The sequence below is a fragment of the Rhagoletis zephyria genome, unplaced genomic scaffold, assembly GCF_001687245.7.
Source record: "Rhagoletis zephyria isolate East Lansing unplaced genomic scaffold, Rhagoletis_zephyria_1.1 Rzeph_scaffold_00452, whole genome shotgun sequence".
NCBI lineage: Eukaryota > Metazoa > Arthropoda > Insecta > Diptera > Tephritidae > Rhagoletis > Rhagoletis zephyria.
In genome coordinates this window covers 244,600-262,251 of record NW_016157536.1, presented here as the reverse complement: position 1 = coordinate 262,251, position 17,652 = coordinate 244,600, and the positions used below count along the sequence as shown (strand labels likewise).

Below are 17,652 nucleotides of genomic sequence, written 5' to 3'. Positions count from 1 at the left end.
AAGGATAAGGACAAAAAGCGTATCCAGTTCATTTGTACACCAAAGCAAGGCACATTAAACAGATAGTAGCACTACAGTGAACACAATCCTGCCATGTATTTTGTTGTTGCTGTAGAAACCTAGGATGTCAAAAAAAAAAGTAAACACGTTCGAGCAATCAAAAGCAAACAAAAAGGATGCTAATGTACCATGAACCAAAAAGACAAGATCACGCGGGCAGGAGAGTAGCCCGTTAGAATCGCATTAAGGAAAAAAGTTGAACGATGTTGACATTAGCCGTTTGTTTACATTTCTTCGTTGTTTACAATTTGGTGGTGGCTTTTTACTGCAATTTTCTTCATTTTCGCTTGTGACAACGTGTGTACACATAAGATAAAGAATAATTTAACACAACGGCATGATTTTTAGAAGAATTTGCATAATAAAAATGATTTTTCATGCGTTCAACAATTTCGCGGTTTTCTCCGTTTTCTTCGTTGTTTACTTCCTACAACAAAGATGGCGTCGAGATTTCAGCAGCTAGAAAATAACTTTTTTCGTTCTTTCCTTCCCGCGTGATCTTGTGTCTTTCGTTCATGCTAATGTACACGGTGCAGCGAAAAGAGGTGGGGTATTCTATCATTCTTGGCTAATGTACGTATATGTGAATGTGTATATGTAGCAAAGTTTGATAGTTTGGATTTTTCACGAAATAGAAAAATTTCAAAACTGCAGCCCTGCTGCTACTACCGAAAATGACCTGTTCATTTAAAAAAATTAATGCCCGATAAACAAACAAAGAATACTGGTGGAAATGTCCCGTTTATGTCGTTTTGTCGCAGTCTGTAATTAAATGCAATACTTGATTTTTCGTTTAAAAAATGTTGGTTTAATTTCGATACTACTATCGATAGTGAGAACTAAAACTATCGAAAATATCGAATAGTGTCACTATCGATAGTTTGACAACTCTATGCAACTCTGTATAGGCAAACTGGAAAAACATAAAATCGGTGCTAAAGGCGACTTTGTGAAAATTGCTAGAAAATAAGTTATTTAACTTAAAAACGCAAAATAATTGGTGAAAACAATGCATTAACAACCTGAAAATCCGTTGGCATATTTGGTGTACACTTAGCAGACGCCAATATGATGGAAATTCCTATACAAGTAGCCGTGAGAATCTACCCCTGCTTACCACCGGCTGCAACAATAGTATCAGCACCACTACCATCAGCTGGCAATGTTGTAGATACCAGATCGAATTTAGGGGCAGATGTGGATTTGGAATTAACAACGCAAAAAGATGATAATGGTAATTTTAGCACGCAAGTAGGCGACGAAAAAGTGGAAACGGTTTTGCCAAACGAGCCATGTGCAAATGAACCCTCGAACTTCTGCGTGCAAGCCATTCCTATGGCAGCGCCAGCTTTTCTAAATGCGGCACCTACAGCTCTGCCTGGACAATTGGACATCGGCATAGCTGCCGGACTAATGCAGGTAGGACCGCATTCCTTCCCAGTGACTCATGCTCTTCCCTCGGATTGCACGCAGAGTCAAATTTACCACCAAACGGTATTTCCGCTGATCAGCTTGTTCATGGAGGGATTCGATGCATCGGTGGTAACATATGGTCAACGAGGTACGGGTAAAACATACACACTTTATGGCCCCGGTTTGAATTGTGTATACGGTGAGTCTGAACAGGGCGTTGTGCAACGGTGTGTGCGAGAAATATTTGCGCACATGGCAAACCATCCAGGTAAGTTAAAAAAATGTGCTTTTACTTATTCATAATATTATGATTTAAAACAGAACGTACCTATGCTGTAAATATCGGTTGGGTTGAGATAATCGATGATGTTATACAAGATCTTTTGGGCGTGGGCAATGTGCATTGTGAAAGTATCACCGATGTTTTCCATTGGTTACAGCAGGGTTTAACGGCTAAACAGCAAACGGCGACCCAATATGAAGAGGTTACCCCCAGAAGTCATACCCTTTTTACGCTTACACTCGAACAACAATGGGTTTCAAAAGAAGGTCTCATTCAACATCGCTTATCCACAGCTAGTTTTTCCGATTTATGTGGCTCCGATCGTGTATTTACGTTAAACTCTTTGGATCAACCAACCAGCTTGCCCAAAGATGTTGGTCTGCAAACTTTGGATCAAGTTGTAAACACGCTTACCGATCCAGCGCTTATGTATGGAGCCAACGGCAATATACCCTACAATCGAGCTACACTGACAACACTTTTGAAAGACTCTTTCGGCGGACGAGCACAAACCTTGCTAATTTTGTGCGTTTCACCACTAGAACGCGATTGTAATGAAACCATTTGCAATTTACAATTTGCTTTCAAAGTCCAATGTGTGCGAAATTATGTGATTATGAATACGTTTTCGGATGATAACACACCTATATCACCAGAAGCTTTGGTGCCTGAATTACCAGGAGGCGGTGGGCCTTGTCTTCCAGTAGGAACGGATACATTTGGGTTGCAGTTCGCAGCCAGCCAGTGGTATAAATTGGTGGCAAATGCAGAGGGCCTCTTCTCTAAGTAAGAAAAAAGATACTTTTGTATACCCAGTACTAAAAATTTCTTTGCAATTAATTACTTAATAGATTGGCTGCTTCAAACGCCGTCACTGAACTAGACAAAGAGCAAATAGAAGAGTGGCTTTACTTGAAGCAAGAATGCGAGGAGTGTTTGAGCTCTGCTGAAGCTCTACGCTCACAGAAGCAATTGGGACCAATACAAGAAGCAGATGAGCCTGAGGAGGCAATAAGCGAGCCAGAAACTTCTTTGCAACAAAACTCGGACAATGATTCCGATTGCGAATCCCAGCGGCCAGATTTGATGGAAAAGCTACAGACGTTAATGGAAGAATTACGTCTGAAGACGGACACTTTGATACAGGACAAATATAAAGAATTTTTGCAAAGTCAACCGAAAGCGGTTATGGAAAGCCAGGATAGCTTAAGGCACAAAGAGTCGGCGCACAGCATGGAGTTGGTGTTGAGTGAGCAACCTCCGCCTAGAGAAAAGTTGGACGAACGCAAAACATCCATTGGAGGTGAGTTTAGCTTTCAGGGAATAATTATACATTTATTTTTATGATAATAATTATTTAACAACTAGGACGGCGGCGATCTATCCAACCTGGCGCTAGTCTCTCCAGTGCTGAAATTGCCATGCTGAATCGCGTAGCTTCACGTGAACAAGCAGCACCCAAAGCAGTCGATGATTTTCTCGAAAGTTCAGGTGACCTACAGAACGCCTCACAGCTGCGTGCTGCAATCAATTCACCACTTGAAAATATGCAGAAGAAATTGCGCAAATTGGACACAGATATCGAAGCACGGCAATGTCAAATACAAGAGGTGGAGCAAACCATGCAATTGAAGCAGAATATTATCACAGAGCTTGTGAAAAACAGTGATACACGCTCCACCGCCAAGCAGCGTTTCCATAAGAAAAAGTCCAAGCTCGAGTCTGAGTATGAAAAGACTAAAAAGCAATTGGCCAAGGCAATAGTACAGGGCAAGGAGAAGTCTGAAGTAGAAAGATTGCGCGCTTTAATCGCCCACATAGAGCAGCGCCTGCAAGATCTCGCTTCAATGAAGCACATTGCCGGCGAAAGTGGGCAAAAGGTGAAGAAGCTGCAGCATTCTATACACGAGTCTAAAAAGGTCATCGATGAGCTGCAAAAGAAGTTAAAGAAAGATCGTAAACAACGCGAACAATTAGAGCACGAGTTAAAGGTACTAAAAGAAAAGGAAAATAGTGGCAATGGCAACAAAGCACTAGTAAAATTAGACCCAAACGCTTTTAACAATGGTGAAGATGCAGAGCGCGGCAAGAATCTGAAAGAGGTTCAGGCNGAAGGAAAATAGTGGCAATGGCAACAAAGCACTAGTAAAATTAGACCCAAACGCTTTCAACAATGGTGAAGATGCAGAGCGCGGCAAGAATCTGAAAGAGGTTCAGGCCCGCATTTCGCACTTGGATCACGTATTGCGCGAGAAATCAGAGAACCTGGAGCAATATGGTGATACCGCTGAGGGCACTGGCGAAAAAGAGGGACTGCGGCATGAAATACGCAATCTGAGGCGCACGCGGGATCATCTACTCGAGCAGCGTTGCACGCTCGATCGCAAGCTGAAGCGCGACAAAATGCTTTCACATCGTGAGGAACGCAAGCTACTCGAATGCGATGAGGCTATTGAAGCCATCGATGCAGCAATTGAATTCAAAAACGAGCTCATTTGCGGACACAAATCCATTGATACCAGCGAACGAGTGCAGCGCGAAAAGGGCGAACAAATGCTGATGGCACGTCTAAATAAACTTTCGCCAGAGGAGATGCGCACGCTGTTATATAAGTACTTCACAAAAGTGATTGATTTGCGCGATTCATCGCGCAAGCTGGAAGTGCAGCTAATGCAACTGGAACGAGAACGTGACGCTTGGGAATGGAAAGAGCGTGTACTTTCGAATGCAGTAAGGCAGGCGCGATTGGAGGGTGAACGCAATGCAGTGCTATTGCAGCGACAACATGAAATGAAACTTACACTAATGTTGCGTCATCTCGCCGAGGAGACATCAGCATCGACTAGCTCGGTGAGTTTCAGTGAAGCACAACAGCAGCATCAGCAGCAGCAACGTTACTTGCGACCCACAAACTTAGCGCTAACACATCAGCAACAACAAATGCATACAGCTGGCGGTGCTATGAACACATCATCACAGTATTCCGACACTGATCTCGATTTAGATTTCTATAAGAACGCTCCTATACCGGTGAGTGGTAAAATTTTAAAGCCTCCCAAGCATGGTGAAATGGAAATATGTCCATTGCCCGATGCTTTGGCTAAATACAAACCGTTGGATAAGTTAAAGGAGAAGGAGCGTGAATCGAAGAACAAACTATTTGCCAAATTTCAAGTGCTCACACGCTATGCTGGTCAGTCGGTAACTGCCGCAGCCGCTGGTTGCGCTGCGGACGAACAGGCCGGCAGTAGTGGCCGTAAGAAGGATAAAGGGCAGCAGCTGGCTGCAGCCATACCACAAGAAAATCTAAAACGCTTAATTTCGACTCCTCCAGCCACAAAAGTGACACGTCAGAAGAATAAGATCATCATACAGGATGCAACGCGCAAAAATTAGGCGAAGTATGAATGATAGGAGGGTGAGCATTTGCAGCTAATATATTATTAAAGTAGAAGAGAAAGAGGGAAAGATAATGAAAAGGTTTAACATTACAGTTACNGGTAGTGGCCGTAAGAAGGATAAAGAGCAGCAGCTGGCTGCAGCCATACCACAAGAAAATCTAAAACGCTTAATTTCGACACCTCCCGCCACAAAAGTGACACGTCAGAAGAATAAGATCATCATACAGGATGCAACGCGCAAAAATTAGGCGAAGTATGAAGGTAGAAGAGAAAGAGGGAAAGATAATGAAAAGGTTTAACATTACAGTTACATTTTTTATTACAGTTGTGTCTTTCTACCCTTAGCTAACCATGACCTAACTTTTGATGTATTTCTACCTAAAGTCTGCTAAGTCTGTCTAATCAGTATGCGTTTTTTTTTACTCCACTGAAATTTTTCACAAAACACACTTCCATCTTTTCAGTTTAAAGTAGCAATATTGAGTTTTTTTTTATATTTTTTATACATATGTATGTATGTTTCAAATGTACAACTTCGTTGTATGCATTTCAAAATGTATCATGTCTTTTCTTAACTTTGAAATTATACACATTTTTTTTACGTTATTGTCGATACGAATGAATATTGTGTTTTATCGGTAGCTTACCAAATATTATCAGGTTGTTTTAAAAGCGTTTACTCATTGTTTCCCTATGTGTTTGGTGCTTTTGTACTTATAAAATGTTTGTTCCAAATATTTTTACATATTTTGGGGCTCAGTATACATATTTTCGTGAATTATTTTAATTTAACTTAAAACATTTGTTAATTTTTACATATTTATAGTGTTTTATAGTGAAGCAAGAGTAACAATAAACGTCGTAAAGAATTTTAAGTCATTTAAGATTCATTAAGAGGAGTTCCCTTAAGCAGAAATCTCAAAAACGTCGCAAATTTTCAAACTTTGACTGAGCTGTTAAAATCTTCATGTAAAATACATTCTGAGCCTAAAAATTTACAGTTATTCTGAGTTGAATAGATTCGTAGAAATACTTTTCATTGAAAATCCAAATTACATACATATATACGTATGTATGTTCGTAGCAAATTTAATATAAGCGATTCCCTTAAATTACGAAAAATAAAAACTCAAAAACACGAAAAATCTTTATAGTAATTTTAAAAAATTTTTACAATTTTCTAATGTTTTTGAGGTAAATTGATCTGGCGAAATTTTAGAAGTTTTAGTTTCATATTTTTCAAATTAAAAGAAACCGCTTAAATAATGTCGTGTTTCCACTGGACATTAAATCACAAAATTGATCGAGTGAAATTTCAAGAGTTTTATGTTTTCTTATTTCTCAAACTTAAAGAAATCGTCTAAATTGTGTCGGATTTCCCCTGAACATTAAATTACTGATCTGGCGATATTTTAAGAGTTTCAAGTTTTATATTTTTGATACTTAAAGAAATCACCTAAAAAATTCCGTATTTCCACTAGACATTAAATCAAAAAATCGTAAATTATTGATCGGGTAAATTTTTAAAAGTTTTAAGTTTTCTTATTTTTTAAATTCAAAGATATCGCCTAAATTATGCCAGATTTCCACTGAACATTAAATTATTTATCTGTCGAAATTGAAAGAGTTTCAAGCTTTTTTCTTCAAATTTAAAGAAATCGCATAAATGATTCCGTATTTCCATCGGACATTAAACTACAAAATCGTAAATTATTGATCGGCCGAATTTATAAGAGTTTTAAGTTTTCTAATTTTTTAAATTTAAAGAGATCGCGTAAATAATTGTCCTTTATCACTGAGCATTAAATTAATAATCTGGCGAAATGGTACGAGTTTAATTTTTCTTTTTTTTCAAAATTAAAGAAATCGCCTAAATAATTCCGTATTTCCACCGGACATCAAATCAAAAAAGGTATTGTGTATGTATGCTAATCAGTCCAACGATTTTCGTGGACTGAGATGGACGAGGTACACTCGCACTCTTTTTCCACTCTTGCCCACAAAAAACCGGTTTCAGTCCGCCTGAGAAATCACCTAAAAGCTTGCAAATTTTTTTAATAAAAAATATGATTTATTTAATTTTTACAGTTATCTATTCCTTTTGGTGCTCAACTTTTCGCTGTTTTTGGTTTGTAAATTAAGCCATACAATTTTATAAAACAAAGTATTGGTTTTATAAAAAAAAAGATTTTTTTGTAATTTTTTTGAAATAAAAATTACATACATAAGAATAGGCACCATATTTTGTTTTTTTTCTTTAATCAAACAAAATGCTATTTCAAAAGAATACTCAGAACATTTTCTTAGAAAATAAGCTAAGTCTGTTCTTAATACACATAATTAAGCATATAAGTTAAATTTATTTCGAAAAATGCGCTTCCTAAAAAGATAAATAAAAAATTGTGTATTTTTTTGTCTTAGAAATAACTATCTTAAACGTTCACTTCAATAGCCACCAAGTTTTTCTATATAAAATATTGTGAACATTCTGTAACTTTTTTTAAGTCTTTTTTTAAATATAATTTTGTACACATAGTATGTATGTAGGTTTTTAAGTAATGCTTATACATACCTACATAAATGTCATAATATTTTGTGCGCTTTTTCCAATTATGCACATTGTATAAGTCTAGCTATATTTTTTTAAGTTTACGAATTGAATATTGTACTTCAATTTAAATTAATATGTTTAGTTAGGTTAAGCTTTAATAAGTATAAAAATGCAAACAAATTTACAACTTAACTTAAAACCAGTTGAAGAAAAAACGAAAGTGTAACAACAACAAGAAATCAGAATTTAATACTCAAACCCACTTAAAGGCATTTAAGCAATTTCTCGTCTATTTGTAATGTAGTGTGTAGCAATAAACAAAATAACAAACGTGCATACGCAATTTTTAGCAATCGAATTTGAAGAAAATTTACAAAAATTTACTACCTAAATACAGCAATTTATACAAATTTTGATACCCCAAAAAATGTAAAGATTATGTTACCAAATAATATACATACATACAAATATTGCATTACAAAAGGTTAAAAGACATTTTTTTTACGCAGACTACTTATATCTATACCGTGATACAAAATTTTGTTATCATGCTAAATCCATACATACCTCATCCGCTTTTTCTTAATTCAAATAGTGTAAAATTACCTCAATTGTTTTTTTTACATTACTTTTCTTTTGACAGATTGTTTTCCCCCTCAAAATATTACTTTCACACTCACCAGACATATGATGAACATATACACACCTATTGCAGCAATTACTTCTATATAACTATATGTATCTCAAGGTGTCTAAATATGTATGACAATTCATAAAATATCTATAAATCTACAAAATACATATTTTCATTTACATAAATGCCATATAAATTATATTTAATACATATTTTAATGTAGTACTTATATGTATACATAAAATATACATACTCACAAAAAATATTCATAAATATTAACAAGTTAAATAAAAAATGCAATACTAAATAGTACTGAATGTGTTTAACGTTAAGGAATTTGTATTCTTTTTTTTGTCACTACGGATATGGCGTTTTCTTCAAGAAATATGGCCTTGTCATAGCCCTTTCCATAGCGTTTGCGTGAAGAGTGCAATAAGAAGGCTATATTTTTCAGTAGGAACGAAAATGCCATTAGTTTGTTGCTAAAGGCTTTTCTCTCAATGAAAACAAAAGACTTAAGCAACAAACTTGAATCAGGGGTATAAAATGTTTTATACGGCTCACATTTGGCTGAACCTTCTCCTTCAATTTGTGGTGTGTGTCGGTATGTTGTCACACAAATGGCGGAGCGCACAATTTACCGCCTCTTACGAGTGTTAGGCGGTTTTTATGAAGAACTTTTTCATGGCAGAAATACACTCGGAGATTTGCTATTGCCCACCAAATGGCAAGGGTGGCCGCTATCGGAAAATACTTTTGATGTTTGCAGACCTGCTATCCTGCGGTCGAATCGTAACAGTCGTGAACGAGCAACGTACTGCTCGTCTCGTATACCGAATAACGATTCATGCCCTGGGTCCTACCGGCAATTCCTCTATTACGAACACTCTTTTATACTGAAGTTTATTTGAAAATTCACCAACGAATTTTAAAAATTTATCAGACTAAAAATTTTAAATGACAAATTTTTCGAACAAAATTGTGTAATTTTAAACTTTCATAGGCTGATAAATTTAAAATTGATTGGTCCAACCGGGCATGCATTTCTTAATAAGCTATGAGCGAGTGAAACGATGATTGCGAATTTTCAAATGAATAAAAAAAACATCGCGCTATTTCAGAATTTGGTTAAAGAACGCCCTATTTCAAACGAAAATACATTGAAAATGTATTTGAATTGGCAGCTGAGATAGGAAGTTTGTGAACCCAATTCTGAAATAGAGCGATTTGCAATCAAGTTCTAAAAGGGGGCGTTCTTCAACCAAATTCTTAAATTGGGGAGCTGTTGAAAAATTTTCTGAGATATTGCGTTTTCGAACTGCCACTCAGCCATCGATATATTGTGCTTGGCTCATAGTAGCTTTCACGCAATAAACAATGCATTCCCTACATTGCTTTACAACGCTCGTCCCTTGTTCCTGTAGTCTTTAAATTATTTCAGTCTCGAGTCCATATTTTTATTATTTTTAAGTCTTAGCTTTTCTGCGGCCAATATTTAGATATAGAGTGATGTAGATCTTTGACTGCAAATATTTGTGAAATATTAATGTTTTTTTTGTAATTTTTTTTTCAGAAAATTTGTACTACAGACTTCGGCAAACTTAATCATCATGGAGTGATACTCAGTTGAACAACGCGTAGAACGGTGAAGCCAATAAAAAAAAAAAAAAACACTATGAGCGATCAAGCGTTAACAAACAAAACTGCACCCACTGCGAGAAAAACTATGTACTCACAACCAGTAACTGTTTGGCGTGGTTTTGGGCTGGCTTAGTCACCGGACCGAAGTTCATGGAAAATGATGCCGGTAACGCTGTTACGGCGAACGGACGTTATTGTGACATGAGAACAAACTTTTTATGGTCTGAATAAGATTACAATGACGGTTTGAATGAAAAATGAAACAATGCCCCTATTGCGAACATCTGCGGTCTTATTGAATCACCCTATAGCCTGCGTGTCTGTATCTCTGTCTGAAGTTTTCAATGCCTTTTTGTGAAAATTTACATCTTTTGTCAGCTCCGTTTTATCGGAGAATATAGGATGTGGTCGACCTTCTAAATGATAGGTGCATATAGGTATAAATAACTGCTGCANCTTTTGTCAGCTCCGTTTTATAGGGGAATATAGGATATGGTCGACCTTCTAAATGATAGGTGCATATAGGTATAAATAACTGCTGCACGACCCAAGAAGTTTTCATATTCCACGCTCGCAGAAATCTTCAACTATTGAATTATAAGATGTGCCACCCAACCCAGCTTAAGATTCGTACATCGCTGTCATTGAAGTCGTCTAACGGCAACGTGCTTTCCAACAAAAAGCATTGGATTAGTACTAAAATTGGCTGACAGCGACCTAAGAATATTTGCGTCCTAAGGTTAAACTTCCCGCTTACCCTTTTAACTCTATTATGTGGCTTAGTACTCGCATTAGTCGCATATATCTACTAGTATAAGTTGCCGTCTAGCCGCCATTAAGGATTAAGATAGTCTTGAATATAAACGGATGCCTATTGATACATAAGTAACGCTTAAAAGACGAACGGAAGAAAATTGGTAACTTAGCGCGGTCCAGTTTGGAGTCCGTGCTGTGCATTTTCATCGATATATAAATAGGCGAACATACATATTTACTATATACTTTTATGGAAGATAGAAATTCTTTTCTGCATCACAGGGAAGCTTTTGACGCATTGCCGTAACTGAAAAAGCTCTCATTTTTTGATGTACGCATATGCGGCAAAACAACAACAAAGATGCATGGAAGGAATTAAAACAGGCTAATTTTTCACCAATCAAATGTTTTGTTTGCGGCAACGTTTTTATTGTGCCGTCCCGCCATGTTCTGTGCGTTTTGTTCGTCAAAAGCATCTCTGTGACGCAGAAAAGATTTTCTATCTGGCGGGGCCTTAACGCGTTCCATATTTAAAAAATCCAAAATCAACGCGAGTTTTAACCCTAGAAAGACCAAAGTGGTCCAAATAGCGCAATCACATTTTTGATACAACATATTACCAGAATTATTGCATTAGCATGGCTAACGTTTCAAGAATTAATAATCCGACTTTGTTTACGTTAAGGTAAGTTCAAATTTTCGTCTTCCTAGTGTTAAGAAACTTGCACCTTAATTTCTAGAAATTTTTTTAAAAAGATTGAAATTAAAAAAAAAATAAGGTTAGTTATTTTTATTTTTGTATTAAGTTTTAAAGTCGCATTTACGTGGTTTTTGTTACAGAATATGCTAATTTTTTTTTTTAACTAATGGATATTAAATCCACGAAAGGAAAACTGTCAATACTGAGAGTCAAAAAGGGTGCGCTATTCAAGTAGCCGGCACTGTATATATGTCCCGGTTTTAACAAAAAACATTTTTTCCAGTTCGCTATAACAGTCTTTGGTTTGCCTATATGTAAAAGGCATCCAACTCCTTCGCTTAAGACCTCAAACACGGTTTCAAACGCCAAGTGAAGTAAAGTAAATGCAATACAAAAAAACTGCGTCCTGACTCATTAAGTGCATTTAATATGCCATAAAACGCGCAATTTACCACCCCTACAAACCTAGATCATATTCGCACGCACACAAAAATCAACGCACAGCTAAATGGGCAGACGTGCAACTCCACTACCGCTAGCTGGTTACACGTGCACGCATGAGTCATTTATGTAGCTACCTATATTTATGTTTTTGATTTATTATATTCTCTTCTGGCAACATACAAATATGGAGTAATCAAAACAAAAACGGCAAAAATTAACGCAATAATAACAAACACTTCAAAAGCCGGCAAATAATTTCCCAAAACAAAGAGACTGCTTTGTGCAAACTCGTGTTGTATCGAACCTATTTCCCCTCTCTTTGCGACTTGTTTCGTAAGCAACAAGCTTGTTGTTTGGGGGTGAAGAATGATGAGACATTTTTGTGGTAGCCGTTGCAGTTTTTTAAGGGATCGTTTTTTTCAGGAAAAAATGTAGTGTAAAATTGCACAATTTTTTCCATTGGTTAAGGGGAGCATAGCCTTATAAGTCATAAAGCTGGTTCTTGTCACTTATCGCGTTAGGAGACAAAATAAAAAAATATATATGTAAAATATTGGAAATAGGTAATACTTGCCTGGAACATGTTAGAACATAAGAATTCTCTAAAGTTTTGTGTTTAATGACATTGAAAACTACAATTTGTTAGAAAATTACAAGAGCGCATTGATGTTGACTAATTAATAAAAAATAAAAAAATTATTCAAGAAAGCTAACATATCGTTGCCTTAATATAGAAAGGCCCTATCTGACATCGTCGCTGATTTACAAAAAGTCGTAACTAACTAAAAATCGAAAATTTACGTTTTAATTGAATTTGATGCATTTGATCGAATTACGGCTTTGTGCATTTCAGCGACGATGTGAGATAGGGCCTTTCTATATTAAGGCAACGATATGACATATACAAATTGTGTAACCGCAACACTAATGAACTAGATGTCGAAAGTTCAAATACCTTATATATAGCTTGTCAGAAGAACTAACTATTGAATTTCAAAAGTAAAGTTGTAGCCAGTGCTGGAAGTTAAGTCTCAGACGGGTCGTATTGAATATAAGCCTAACAGCTGATTGCAATTTACCAACTACCAGAAAAATTATCAAACTTCCACCACGATTATTCTGTAACCGGTAAACCGATAGAAAAAAAAATTTACACAAACAAAATACATGGAGAAAAATTATCGAACTCCGACTTACCGAGTACCAAGCTCGGTGTGAAGACCCTAATTGTATATCTAACTGAGAACGAACTCATAAAAAATCTTGTTTTCCAACGTTCATAGTATGCTGGAAACACACCCGAAATGGGTTCGAAAAAAATGAAAACCATAGTAACAAGAGAGAAAGTGAAATTCAGCTCATTCTCGAAGGGAAATATAAGGCAATCACTCTTTCTCATTAAAATTTCAATTCGATAATGAACTGGATTTCGAATTCATAACAAAGAGAATATACATTGGATAACGGAGGTTCATTTTTGTGGAGAATGCCCTGGTTCCCGAATCGAAAGAAAGTTTTGTTCTTCTTATACTACATTTTTATTTAGCTGTTTTTACCATACAATTTTAGACATAAATATTTTTAACAAAAATAGAAAAATTTACCACAAATCAGAAAATTTTTTTATAAAAAAGATAGTTAAAGAAAAACAATTGCGAAACAAAACATTTTTAGAAGAAAATTAAGAATACACTTTTTTTAGAAAATATGGCTATTTTAAAAAAAATAATTTTTATAGGAAGACAACTTTTCAGAAAAAATATTTTACAAAAAGCAGGAAAAAATATCAAAACGGAAGAAAATGTTTGGTGTATAAAAAATGTAGGAAAAAAATTTTGAGGAAATTGAATCAACCGACTTTAAAATAGGAGGAGGTTCTCATTTTGTCGTGCATATTTTTAATTACGGCGCGAAACGCTTAGAACACCAATAACGTATGGCAATTCGAGGTTATTTTTAAAACAATTCGACTTTGCAATTTGCCATACCTATCGCCTACGAACAATCAAAAATGCATGAAATCAACTCAAATCGGTTGCATGCTGCAACGAATTTCCCCAATAAGTGTTGGCGTGTTGGCACAAAAGCAACAAAAATACTACGCTTTCATTACAAGCAACAGCAGGGTCCAGCTAGCATCGCACAAGTTGCTCGGTTCAGTTGGAGTTTGGATTTTGTCGGAAGTAGAGGGCCGCGCGTCGTTCACGTTTAACATACGTTTAGGGAATCTGTGAGTGTTTGTCAGATTGTGTGCGTGTGTGTGAATCAATCACACAACCACACCAACAACCCCCAGACGGTGTATCTACTACAATAAAAACAACAAAAAATAAGAGAACAACGACACCGAAGCGACGAATACAAATATAGCAATCAAGCGAAACCGGTTCCGGTGCTACGCGTTCGTTCGTTTGGTGAATTGTGTGCGTGTGCGCGACACACATACATACATACACGCACTTATCTAAGTAAGAATTGGTTAGTGTTTTTATGTACGCATAAATTTAATTCAAGCAAAATAGTTAATTAATTCAATTCGCTGATTTTTGTGTGGAAAATATGCGAGTGCATTGATATAAGCGAAAATATGGTGAATTTAGTGAAGTGAATGTGCAGAAGTTCTAAGAGAAGATTTGCGTGCTTTTAGCACAAAGTGAATTAGAAAATTTGGTAAAGTTCCTAATGCAGCAGCGCCGAGTGGCGAGTGCTGGGGCATATAGCGTGTGTGTGTGGTGTGTAAAGAGCCACCCCCGTGGATTAGTGGCCTCTTTGCGACTGCACACAGCGCCCGCTGTAATGGCCGATTATTTGACTGGCCGATAGTTGGCTAATTTTCAATGAAGAATCTTGTAAATGCTGTATACACAAAAAGGTGGGTTTAAGTGTAGAAAGTATTTAGTTAAAATATGCATGCCAGCATATTTTAGCCTTTTCTGCGGGTGTGGGCAGCTAGTCTAGCAGTCACTCGATGCATCGCCATTTTTGCCAAGTTTCCATCTACTTCCCAAATCTAATCCTAGCCATTTAAGTTTGCTTTTGATTAGTGTAAGTTTGAAGTGAAAATGCAAATTATCCAATCACTTTTGCATGCAGCAGTAATGGAGTTCCGTCACAGCTATCGATTTTTCGCTCCACTTTTTTTCTCGCCAATTTTCCATGCGGCTGCCAGCAGTCAGTGAGTTTCCACAGCAGAGCACCCTTGTGTTCCTGAAGGTACTCCATCCCTCCCACCCCTTTGACATGCTTTTAGCCAAAACACACGCGTACAAACATGCGTACACACAAAAGGGTGTGTACTTGTGTGCTTTCGAGCAGAGTGTTTGTAGAGAAAAATGCTCGTTTGTCATTGAATTTTTATGGGTGCGGTAACTTTTGTGGGTTTAAAAACAGCTTAAAATCCAATCCTGCGCTTCAAAAACGCCTCCATATTAAAATTAGGGGAATATCCTACAATTTGTGCGAAAATTTTTTTACTCTGCATTCATTTTTCATTTATAAATTTGCATTTGAAAAATATCTTTTGCTTTGCAAATATTTGCATTCACTGCAAACCATAGTTTTTTTCGTTTGTATAAAGTAATTAAATGCGCATGCCCCGCACATCGCTACAAATCCATATGTATCAGTGGAAAACTGTCAAATTGCAACTGTCAAAATCTGTATGTTCAAATGAGTGGCATATACCTGCCATCCCTGTTTCTCACAGTGCCAAGTGTTGCAATTTGTGATTTGCCTCATTTTTGCTGTGCAGCCTAGTGCGTCTACTTTGGTCCTTTGAATTTCAGATGTTGCCAAATCTATGTTATTGTTGCGGTACAGGGTAAATAAATTAGAGTTTGGAAATAATGTCTGCGCAGAAAAGAATGTTTTTAATTTTAAAACATTTTCGATAACTTTTGTGCGTTTTTAAATTAAATTAACTTTATTTTTCAACAGTTGTTTTATGTGTATTTCTCGAAAATTTCAAAATTAATAAATTAGTTATTTGCTACCAGAGTTTAAAAAAATGTTTTAATCATATGTCAAGTAAAAATGTTGTAGAATTTTCGCGATTGTTTTTTTTTTCAATTTTTAATATTTAAAATTATAAGATTTGCGTGGATGTCTTTATTTTATACGTAGAACGAAATGAAGGGGTGTCCCATATAAAATATGTACATGGTCTTTCCCCCTCTGAAAGTGTTTAAAAATTATTAGGAATTGCATAATAAATGTCGCTAAGCTTAGTAGACGTCATTATAAAATAGAGAGAGTTAAAAAAACTGTAAACTGTTTTTAAAGGAGTTCTGCGCAAAAAATAATGCCTGCAGCGTAGCCGGAGTAGGACTAATGAAAATTTATTTTTGAAGCGCGACCAAAGGCCACCTACGCGAAAAAGGTTTTCTGCGCAAAAATACAGTGGCCATTATTTGGTATACGCATGGTGGAAATATTATTTTAAAGAAAATTTATATGTTCGAAAAAGATTTTATTTTTTTTTTAATTTTAAAGTTCGAAAATCTTTTGTTATGTTCTCCGTCTTATTTTTTTATTGTAGTGACTCTATTATGCGTTTTTGAGGCATTATTATTATATTTACTTCTACATTCAGTTTTATTAAAAACATGGATCAAATTTATTTCTGGGTTAAAGCTCCGTTAGTCTAAACTTAACTTAACTGAACTTATCGTAGGAAATCATCAATGCTTACTTGACACGCCAACTTAAGCCAAAAGCGAAACTTAAGAATCTAAAATCATTCAGTTTTTTTAAAAACATGCAGCAAATTTATTTCTGGGTTAAAGCTCCGTTAGTCTAAACTTAACTTAACTGAACTTATCGTAGGAAATCATCAATGCTTACTTGACACGCCAACTTAAGCCAAAAGCGAAACTTAAGAATCTAAAATCTATAGGTTCTTAAATTTCTTACGGTAAGTTAAGTTTGAACTAACTGCCAACAGAGTTTTTCATATAACAGGTTGGCAAAAGTACTACGTAAAGATAAGTAAATTAAGTCTAGACTAACTGAGATTCTAAAAAATAATTAATCAAATTGCTTTCATACGATTATCCCGTTTTTTGCACAAAAAATGCAAAAAAAAAAATATTAAATTCATTTGAAATAAAATGAGATCTTACATAGGATCTGCTTAGGTTTTTTACTGCCTTAGGCGCTGGACAGAAAGGTAACGCCATAAGTACGTTAATTCCCTAAACGATACCTAATAAACTTCACCAAAGAAAGGCGGGGTAGTGAGAAAGTATTATCAACTCGTAGCATGGAATCTCTTCAGGAATAGATACTCATAATCCATTTCCCAAGAGTCGATATCAGCAGAATCATTAGCTTCGAAAGGAACTTCAAAATAGAATTAGGAAATAAAGCAAGCTGGAACTAAAACAAGTGTGCACTGGTTATTGAGTGCGTAATAGACTTAATGCCTTAGTAGCAAACAAAAGCGTCTTGTTTCTCTGGGTCCCGGGCCACAAAGACATAGAGGGGAATGAAGGGGCAAACAGGCTTGCAGCTACAACACCAATAGGCCCCGAGTCCTTCTATGCAATAGTAGTCCTATATACATATCTGGGAAGAGCCTAGGAGAGAAGAAAGAATAAATAGAGAATTGCCTTGAAAACAAAGCACTGGGCAGCGCTAATCAAATAAACTAATGGGGAGATCGAGTCACTAAACGCATATAACATCACATGCACTCGATATCACCAAACAATCTATATGATGCCCTAAAGAAGCTGGGACTGACCGAAGTGCTGTAAGGAGCAAGAGCGC

General features: G+C 36.2%; 2 protein-coding genes across 52 annotated transcripts in view; both read left to right on the top strand.

The window, feature by feature from the left end:
• Positions 1-964: 964 nt before the first annotated feature.
• cos (kinesin-like protein costa) lies at positions 965-7,457 on the top strand. 2 transcript variants are annotated; one of them, XR_001846986.1, is made up of 6 exons: positions 965-1,741; positions 1,795-2,542; positions 2,608-3,059; positions 3,125-3,758; positions 3,868-5,204; positions 5,419-7,457. XR_001846986.1 is itself a non-coding variant. In XM_017611779.1 (6 exons), exons 1-6 carry the CDS (start codon positions 1,129-1,131, stop codon positions 5,403-5,405), a joined length of 3,732 nt encoding a protein of 1,243 aa, XP_017467268.1. In that variant the 5' UTR covers positions 965-1,128; the 3' UTR covers positions 5,406-5,411. The 2 variants fall into 2 exon arrangements, 1 of the variants encoding a protein (XP_017467268.1); XM_017611779.1 differs by lacking the exon at positions 5,419-7,457 and adding an exon at positions 5,256-5,411 and having other exon boundaries at positions 3,868-5,002.
• Positions 7,458-14,056: 6,599 nt separating this feature from the next.
• The window catches only part of Dscam1 (Down syndrome cell adhesion molecule 1), a 169,015-nt gene continuing 165,419 nt past the window's right edge, over positions 14,057-17,652 (top strand). For all 50 annotated transcript variants that reach the window (XM_017611726.1, XM_017611728.1, XM_017611724.1 and 47 more), the window contains exon 1: positions 14,057-14,361. The gene's annotated coding sequence lies outside the window, so the exon portion shown is untranslated. The remainder of the gene's footprint in view (positions 14,362-17,652) is intronic.

Bases quoted from the DNA above. Each gene is read 5' to 3' on its own strand.
- cos (XM_017611779.1), top strand. From the start codon at position 1,129: ATGATGGAAATTCCTATACAAGTAGCCGTGAGAATCTACCCCTGCTTA. The intron at 1,742-1,794 runs GTAAGTTAAAAA...GATTTAAAACAG, and splicing joins GCACATGGCAAACCATCCAG to AACGTACCTATGCTGTAAAT. The intron at 2,543-2,607 runs GTAAGAAAAAAG...ATTACTTAATAG, and splicing joins GCAGAGGGCCTCTTCTCTAA to ATTGGCTGCTTCAAACGCCG.